This window comes from Cebidichthys violaceus, unplaced genomic scaffold (genome assembly GCF_023349555.1).
Source record: "Cebidichthys violaceus isolate CVI_PGR_0920_01 unplaced genomic scaffold, fCebVio1.0.p SCAF_29, whole genome shotgun sequence".
Lineage (NCBI taxonomy): Eukaryota > Metazoa > Chordata > Actinopteri > Perciformes > Stichaeidae > Cebidichthys > Cebidichthys violaceus.
Genome location: NW_027176472.1, coordinates 1,456,968 through 1,466,876, shown reverse-complemented (window position 1 = coordinate 1,466,876; position 9,909 = coordinate 1,456,968). Strand labels below are relative to the sequence as shown.

General features: G+C 41.8%; 1 protein-coding gene across 1 annotated transcript; it reads left to right on the top strand.

Moving 5' to 3' along the window:
* Positions 1-1,873: 1,873 nt before the first annotated feature.
* On the top strand, positions 1,874-9,337 carry LOC137880727 (monoacylglycerol lipase abhd6-A-like). Its single transcript, XM_068722237.1, has 9 exons — positions 1,874-1,973; positions 3,396-3,511; positions 5,067-5,226; positions 5,342-5,455; positions 6,063-6,195; positions 6,341-6,492; positions 6,734-6,788; positions 7,839-7,939; positions 8,549-9,337. The coding sequence occupies exons 2-9, from the start codon at positions 3,408-3,410 to the stop codon at positions 8,726-8,728; spliced, it is 999 nt and encodes a 332-aa protein (XP_068578338.1). The 5' UTR covers positions 1,874-1,973; positions 3,396-3,407; the 3' UTR covers positions 8,729-9,337.
* Positions 9,338-9,909: the final 572 nt, after the last annotated feature.

The window sequence follows — 9,909 nt, the reverse complement described above, 5'->3', positions numbered from 1 at the left end:
GCATGCAAGAACGAGGAGAGGGGAGTTGAGGACACAGGTGTTTAACAAAAGAAACAGCCTTGAGCTGTTTAAACTGCCTAAAATATGATGTGTGATCTGTGTCAGGTGAGCACACCAGTGTTCATCACAATGTATATATTCACTATTAATTCAATTCACAATTTTTTGTTTAATCTGATTCAATTAGGGCACCTTTTACAACCGGATGAAGCAATGATGAAAGGTATGTTTCAGTTATATAATGATGGTGTTGTGTACACGAAGGTGAGAGTCTTTAATTTGGGTCATAGTGTTTTGAAGAATTTTGTTTGCACACCTCAACCAACACTGAAACTTTTAAAGCTTCAAGATTCAACCGAAGAACAATTGCCCGGAGGCCTTTCTCATTTCCCAGTTTGTATATCCTCACTTCACACACACACACACACACACACACACACACACACACACACACACACACATTACAGGCTTTATACATTTCATTGTGTGAAGCACTACCAATTTAAAGTAATTTACAGAGGCATTTAGTCCACAGGTGTGAACGACGGTTGAGTTTATTTTTTTATGTGATGATTATATAACTCTTTGAGTTCAGGCAGTAACCAATAGTCGGTTTAATGCTAAAACAACACTAAAATACAAACATAATGTGTGACATTTAAAAAGCACATTCACAAGTTCAGACGATAACATTTTAATAAACAGTTTTGATTCATTGTGCAGAAAAAAGTCTTGTGGCCAGAAGAGTGCAGTGTTTTCCTGATTAGTAAGTTAAGTCACATCCACTAGACCAGAGTATCATCAAGAGACAGCTCGAGAGGACAATCTTCCATTAGAAGCAACAGGAGAACCTGCTGAGCGTCCTGTGAAGGCACCACTGGTTCCCCCTCACGACACGTTTTTTTAAAGACCTGATTATGGCACTAACTGTAAAAGAAAAGGATCTCCACAGTTCATCGCCAAATTTCATGGTAACTCATCCAATAGTTTGTTGAGATTGTTCACTCAAAACCCCCAAATGTGAAGCTCACAGTGACACTACAGGAAAAGAAGAAGTCATCAGGGTTCATCCTCTGGGGAACATGAATGCCTGTGCAAAACACGCATCTTGTCGTCCTTTTAATGTTTGAAATGAAAAGTCGACAGTTGATTTATTTATTTATGTTGACTCCGTATCTTATGTGCGTAAATTAATTTTCCCAACTGATGTCCTTTCTAAACCTAACCAAGTAGTTTTGTTTCCGTGTGTTTTAAAAATTTCACGAGTTTGAATTGAGGGCTAACGATGGCTAACGATTAATTTGACAATCTAATTAGAAAAGTATGGAAGCCCACTTTCGCCAGCAAAAAAAATGTAATATCCCCATGGCACTTTTGGTGCATCCATCTGTAACCATGACACTGACCAGATGTTTCCAGTTGCTGTTCAATGAAGGTTGCCACCTCAGCCACATCGGTGCTATTCTTTCTACGCCAGAGCTGCTTCTTGCTTGAAATCCTTTCAATGGTGCGTTTGCTCAGCACAATCCATGTGAAGTATTTCATCTGTTGTAAAGCCACGTTTAAAGTGGTCTTCAATGTACTCACAATACATTTATATGTCAAATGTAGGATAACCTATGAAGAGCTGCTTCTATGACTGTTGTGTTTAAGTATCTTATTATTATTTTTTTGTTTGCTGGCACAAATGGGCTTCCATAGCATGCGTTGTGACATACGATTTTTTTACTTTTTTTTGTACGTGCGTCTTGCCCTCTTTTTTGTGATTTTGTGATATTTCTGACAGCGCCTGAACGCATCGCGGTCCTCTCGGTGCTCTTTCCCTTTAAGTGCAGATGAAAGGCTGTTGTGTAATCCGGGTGAAAGTGGAAGAGGAGGAGGAGGAGGAGGAGGTGGTGGAGTGGACTAGACTGAACTGAACTGAACTGAATGGAGGACAGCTCGCGGTGACAGATCGAAGAGGAGTCCGACAGGTACAGTCTTACTTCTGTGCTGGTGATTTTAATAAATATGTCATAATTAAAATGAATATGTCTCCGGTTCAGCACCACCAAACTGTGTTATTCAGTCAGTGTGTTAATAATAGAACCTACAGCGTGCATGATGTGATCGTGTTTGAGATGTGATGCTTTCAAAGGACACTTAGAGACTCATAACCAGGATGCATGTGTGTCTGAAATGCTATGTTTTTATCTGCAGTTAAGCTTCCTCTCTACTGTTGCACCTTCAGTATGAAATGAAACATGTTATGAGACTGACAGGAAATCAGCGGTGATCCGGTTGAAGTTCCGTTTTCCGCTTCTCTAATTTTACACAACTGACGACTCACGTTGACTTCGACACTAATAGACTTTTATGTAACTCTTTTTTTTTTTTTTTTTTTTTTTTTTTTTAACAAAACAAGGGCTACTCGAGGTCCACTTTCCTTCCGGAACTTTCCACCGTGTCACATTGTATTCATCAGTGGATCGAGTTTCTATTGCTTGTTGGCTTAAAGAATCAAAAGGTCAGCTTTGACTTTTGGAAATTCAGCAATTTGGCAAAACATTCCCACCACAAGTTGTTTACATATATGTTTATAGTTGTTATTGAATAGTACTCTTGGTCACATAGGCAAATTGACCATCGGCATTTTTTTAAACAATTTACTAAAAGAAGTATAATATCAAAAATGGAGAAAAAAAAAATGTTTAAATCAAACCATCATTTCACAAAAACTATATTTTTGTCAGTTCATACCTGGGAAGGTCTAACTAAACTCAGGACTTTCACCCAGGAGACCTCTGTCCATGTTCCTTGTGAAACCCAGTGGTTGTGTTTCCATGTGATAAAGACTGCGACCGTGTGTCCAAATGTAGCGAGTGACGAATGAGTTATAAACCCTTTAATGAGTGGGAAGGTAATTTTGAGATTATTTGACAATTCAAATAGAAATGCTTGTTTTTAAACAATGTTTTTTTTGTCACATATAGAAGAACACATTTGTGAAAATTGTGATTTAAAAAAAAAAAAAAAAAAAAAAAATTGATCCAGATGAACCTGCCATGGGCAAGACAGTGAGCTGACAGGCGCTAGCAGTTTCCCTCCGCTTCCAGTCTTTGTGCTAAGCTAAGCTAAAAACAAATCACAGTGCTATTTCTGCACGGAGATGAAAATGATATAAGCGTCCAAGTATTCCTTTAGTGTTTTTATTGTTATTGTTATCTGACACGTCGATGTTCAGCGAGAGCCCCGACTCAAACGTGATGAATCACGTTCTGGTTTCACTGGACTCTCGCCACCACACTGGTCTCATGTGTCAGTAGCAGAAGAGGTCTGATGGGGCGCCGGGTCAGCATCGACAATTCAGAAGCTGAGCAAATGACAATGTCTGTCTGTGTGTTTTATTTTGAAAGGCGTGTGCAACGATGGAGCTGATTATACTATCGGGAGGTATTGTGGTTCTCCCGGTCCTCGCCTTCGTCGCCTCCTTCCTGTTCTGGCCCGGAGTGCTCCTTAAAGCCTACAACTGGTAAACACACTCATGTGGTAATCGGTTAGTGTTAACTGGTGGATTCCAGTGAGATTGGGTTTTTTTGTGTTCTTGAAAGGAGTCCTATGAAAATGTTCTGACAGCTCTGACTTCATGAGTTGTAACACACGTTCATGTCTTTAAGACATATCAGAGTGCATCAAAGTTAGTAATCTGTCCACTTGTTACTCGTCCCTAAAGACGGACAAATCTACTGACGTTTTGTGTTATTTCCCCTTTGGTAACATGTTGGATTCTTTATTTCATTAACTTCCAAAAGTACCCATAAGTTCCTATATTAATCAATCAATCTAAATGTGACAATTTTACACAAATGTCTGATAAGATGAAGTAATGACTGTAGACAACTGACAGATGTACCTCAGGACTGGACTTCAGGTTCAAGTTCAAGAACACACTATCTTGCTGTTGTAAACATATTTTTCTCGGCATTGTGTGTTGATTGTAATGATTTTGTGACAGAATGTTATCTCAGTAATCATTAGTGTGTTACAGCCTGTTGCTCTGCTGGAATGCCACTAATGCCTCTAAAATGTGCTTTTATTGTGAAGGAGCAGGGCCTCTAGTGTGACCTGGCCTACTGGACTTTGTCTAAGCTGTAAAAAAAAAAAAAAATGTCCTACATGTTGGCCGCTGGGAAGGTTATTGTAGCTATTTCACTCACTCACTCACGCACGCACGCACACACACACACACACACACACACACACACACAGTACTGAGTCACAGTTATGAAATAGTGGTTTTGTCAGCAGCTTTGTGATATGCGTAAAATGTCAAGTTATACAACACTGACACATTACATGAAATAAGATTAGAATTCAGTTTATCTTAAATGACAATAAATATATAATATATATATATATATATATATATAATATATATATATATATAATATATATATATATATATAATATATATATATATATATATATATATATATATATATATGACTGAGCGGTTGAATTAAACAGTTCATTATAATGAAATGCAGCCAAGATCAACCCTTCGTCTACATCTGCCAGGGTCCCCAGCTGTTCTTACCACATCGCACAATCAGAAACAGCTGATTGTCAAAGTATGTTGCATAAAAATGAACACAGTACAATAGTATAAAGACAGAAATGAAATGAAATAATGTGCAGTTACAAGAGAATTTGACAAACAAACAAATATATGAGAATCCGTTGAAATATGTCTGTATTTAAAGTGGCACCGAAAATAAGTTGTAAAGCAGAAGGCCCGCCTCTTGTTTGATTTGATTGGCTGCCTGGGCCAAACGGGACATTGGGTTTTGCTTGTTTCTCTTGGTCTCGGTGTGATCTTCCCGCAAGGATGGTCGCATAGACATGGAAACGTTTCCATCTTTTATACTAAAGATCCTCAAGGTTCTCCATTGTCTTGTCTAGAAAATACACTATAGCGTAGTGGAGCCTTCTAAAGATCAACAGCATGTCGGGGCTTCATGCTAGCAGGACTGTAGACATTAACGTTTCTGTGATCGTCATGGTGATGGTGCTGTGATCCCCCTCAGGTTCGTGCGTCGCAGGCTGGGCCTGGCGGTCCGCTACTCTCACAGCGGAAGCTACCGCTTCTGTTACAGCAGCCGCGGGACGCCGGGGGGCTCCACGCCGTCGCTGCTGCTGCTGCACGGCTTCTCCGCCAGCAAGGACATGTGGCTGCCCGTCCTCACGGTGAGGCATTACGTGTCATTTATGTCCCTTTTTTTTTTTTTTTTATTTATATATTGTGAACACGCTGAGTGTGGAACACCGTTTGTTTCAGTGAGTCTGTTTTTCTCTCCTCCAGCATTTACCCAGAGGCCAGCATGTGGTGTGCGTGGACATGCCGGGACACGAGGGGACGACTCGCACCGGCACCGAGGACTACGGCATTCAGGGCCAGGTCACCCGAATCCACCAGGTGTGTGTGTGTGTGTGTGTGAGAGAGAGAGAGAACTGGATAGAGATTTGGAGGCGGGTCAAAGAGTTTGACTTCCACAGAACTTTCGGCCACCTTTTCACATTATGGGGTTCATGGAGCATTGAGCGCACTAGCTGGTCCAGCCTCTTCCTCATTCACATGATTGGAGAAAGGAAAATGATGCTGATTTTAAATACGGGATAATCCTGTGGTTTTACTGGGAAGTTGAATTACCTCAAAACAAATTATCCGCTAAGTTAAAGACGTCTCTTTCCAAAATGTAAATCCCATAGGAAGAAGTCTTTGTGGCCCCATGGCATCATGTGAAGGGCCCGTTAATTATGATTTCATCGTTTGGCCGTTGTGTAAAATCTGTTTCAAAGCCCGGCTTTCTTTATCGGGGGTGGGTGGGGGGGGGGGGGGGGCTTAGTGCAAACTCCTGACCAGCTCTGACAGAGAAGGTTCAACTTTGTCCTGCAATTTGATCAATCCTCTTCCTACATCTTCCACCGCTGAAGATCTGTAATCAACACGTTAAATATTGATCGTTTAATCAGCATACCAACAGTTCCTTGTTGTCTGTTCAGCTTCCTAACAACTGTGACAGTTTGTGCAGAGCATCGGTCTGGACAAAAGGCCCTTCCACCTGGTCGGGACATCCATGGGTGGGAACGTCGCCGGAGTGTACGCCGCCCGCTACCCGGCTCAACTCTCCGGCGTCACCTTGGTCTGTCCGGCGGGTAAACTCAGCAAACGTCTCGATTCATGGTTCAGTGCTTCCCTCCGGGATTCAAACCTGAGACCGTTTGATGACGCAGAATAACAGACAACACCTCTCTCCTCCTCCTCCTCTTCCTCCTCCTCCTCCTCCTCCTCCTCCTCCAGGTCTGGTTTATCCAACAGAAACAAAGTTCATCCGTCGTCTGAGGGAGATAGAGAATACTGAGGAGTCGATCCCTCTGATCCCCACCACTCCTCAGGAGCTGGACAACATGTTGAAACTCTGCTGCTACACCCCCCTCAACCTCCCCCGACAGGTGAAGAGCTGCGCTACCTGTAGTGCTGTGTATCAATCGAGACTGATAAACGGCACTAAAGGGAAGAGGAAATATATGTATTTTTGATATTGGGGTGAACTGTCCCTTTAAGGCTTCACACAACATAATCAATATATCAGTGCAACTACTGTTAGTATACTAATATCGTGTGTGTGTGTGTGTGTGTGTGTGTGTGTGTGTGTGTGTGTGTGTGTGTGTGTGTGTGTGTGTGTGTTGCCAGGTCTTGCGGGGTCTACTTGACAACAGGATCCCCAACAATGATTTCTACAAAGAAGGTCAGTCTGCTCACATCCATCACCAACACTTCCTCCTCCTCCTCCTCCTCCTCCTCCTCCTCCTCCTCCTCCTCCTTTTTTAATTTCTCTTAATGTGAAACTAAACACTTCCTGCACATGTGTTTCACATTAAAAGCCCTTCAGCAGCTCAAAGAAAACAATCCTCTCCTCTTCTGGTAGGCTTGTCATTTCACACATCCTCATTTGAAGACGAGTGTTTCATTGACAGCGATCAAAAGAGCAAAGTAGAAGCGACTGTAATGAGTTCATTTTTGTTCTCTTGTTTGTGTCTTTTAAAGGAGCAATATACAATATTCTGAGCTTTAGAATAGCAGCCAAGAACTATTATCTATGTAAAGATATAGAGGAGTGTCTACCTGAGCGGAGAATGAAGTCGCTCTCCCTCTGTGTGTGTTTTGTTATCTGAGTTTCGCCTTGCTTTGTTGACGTAGCCAGGCGTGTCGTGCACGTTCATCCATGTTAGCCCCACTGGTTATCTCACAGCCGCCGCTCTGCACTGCTCTCACACGAGCTGATGACTCATCCCGACCGCGTAGCCCTCACCCTCCGGTTCCCCCTCAGGTCAACACTGTTGGTTCTGTCGGCACCTTCGCTGTAGCTAGCTCTGTTAGCACTGTTACCTCTGTTAGCTATGTTTGCTCTGTTAGATCTGTTAGCACTGTTAGCTCTGTTAGATCTGTTAGCACTGTTAGCTCTGTTAACTATGTTTGCTCTGTTAGCTCTGTTAGCACTGTTACCTCTGTTAGCTATGTTTGCTCTGTTAGATCTGTTAGCTCTGTTAGCACTGTTAGCTATGTTTGCTCTGTTAGCTCTGTTAGCACTGTTAGCTTTGTTAGCTATGTTAGCACTGTTAGCACTGTTAGCTCTGTTAGCCGCCAGCTGAGGCCTCGCCATGTTGAGAGCCATTGAGAGGCAATTGAAATGCTCCCAATCTCGTATCGTTCACCTTTTTAATAACCGTTGCTACACATGCTCCTTTTGATTTATTGTGTGTGTGTGTGTGTGTGTGTGTGTGTGTGTGTTGTTCAGTGTTCATGGAGATCGTCGGTGAGAAGTCTCGTCACTCGCTGCAGGAAAACTTGCATCTGATCACATCACCCGTGCTGGTGGTGTGGGGGACGGAGGACCAGGTATGAACCACAGTGAACTGCATATGTTCAAGGGAAAGAGGCACTCCCTCCCGCACACTGAATATGAGATGTTCCTTAAAAAAACCCAGATTCATTGAGTATTAACATGCTGATCTTCAGCAGGTAGAACATTTGCATTGTTCACCATCTTAGTTTAGCGTGTTAGCATGCTAACACTTGTTGATAAGCACCAAAGGTACAGCTGAGGCTGAAGGGAAAGTCATTAGTTTTGCAAGTATTTGGTCATAAATCAAAGTTTTGGACACATTAAGACCTGATTAGGGCACTAAATAGAAAATAAGAGTATCTCCAGAGTTATTGCTGTTAATCCTGAGAGGAACATGAACGTCGCCAAATTTCCTGGTAATCCATCCAATAGCTGTTGAGGTATTTCTCTCATAGTCACAAATGTGAACCTCATGGTGGCGCAAGAGGAAACGTCAGAGGATCAACAAAGTCATCTGGATGTATCCTCTGGGGAACATGAATGTCTCAACAAAATGTTCTGAAATTTAGATAAGGACAGACTGACCATACAGCCGTGTATATGACGTATCCACAGTCTGCTGATCGCCAGAGGCCTGTAACGAACCCGTCTGCTCTCTTCAGGTGGTGGACGTCTCCGGGGCGGCGGTGCTGGAGGCGGCGCTGTCAAACTGCCGGGTTGCGCTGTTGGACAACTGCGGTCACTCCGTGGCGTTGGAGCGGCCCAGGAAAGCCGCCATGCTCATCATGGACTTCCTGTCTGCGCAGGAAGTCGGCTGCGAAAACACTAAGAAACGTTCCTGAAGGAAACCGTTCGACCTCACTGTGGATGTTGAAGGCGAGGAGGATGAAGGTTGTGATGAAGTGGTGTTGATATTTGGTGACGATGCCGTTTTATAGTTCGATATCAGGGTTTTTACGTCTGTGAAAAGTAAATGAATGCACAAAAGAGGGACAGACAGTCAAATAGTCCTGAGGTTTTTGGACACACAGCACCACGCAGGAGGCTTTAGTCTCTGTTTTTAGACGTTAATCTTGAATGAAAACATTCCACTTTGGGATTTTGCACATTTCTCTTTCAGATAAACTGTTTTTAAATCTGACAGTCGTTTGTTTGTGTGTGTGTGTGTGTGTGTGTGTGTGTGTGTGTGTGTGTGTGTGTGTGTGTGTGTGTGTGTGTGTGTGTGTGTGTGTGTGTGTGTGTGTGTGTGTGTGTGTGAAGTCTCCTGCTGTGAACTGACTGCACATTCAACCTCATAGAAACATATTCAGAATGAAATTCAGAATGAAACATGTACTGTAAGTGAATAACGTTTGAAGAATGAGGTGATTCAGTGATGTCTGCACAAAGAGTGTTTCTGGACTACAGCGATATATCTTCTGCAGAATAAAAATAATTGTTTTACTGACTGATTGGACACTTGTGGTGTTTTTTTTTTTGTTTGCATGTAGTAGTACACCAAGAGACCGCTGGGTGGCGACACATCTTTACAGCTTTATTAAGAACGTCAAAGAGTAAATAATTCATGATAAGATGTACCACTCCACCACGAACTGGTCTCTAATGAGTAAATTGTGATAGTTATCGATACACATTATAAAAGTAAGTAAGTTGTTTTCAAATACTTTGGCTTAGTGCGTAAATGGGATTAGTGAACTGTTTGTTATGATATGATTTGAATTTATTTATTTATTTTGGAAGTTATGCAGAGACTCAGTTCAGAACTTTTTTACTGAAAAGAGCATGAAAGTCTATTTTTTCTATGAAAATAAAAATAAAATCAGCTGTGACAGATTGAAATAAACTAAAAACAATATCTCTGACTATGTCAAATTGTATATAATATTATTCCGAACTTTTTAACCATATGTTTCTCTTTCTGATGGAAATAGAAATGTCTTAAAAAAATTAAAAATGTTGTCAAATTACCTGTTTTTATTTCATATACTTTAACTTTTGATTTTTATTGGTCTCTGTCTATTCT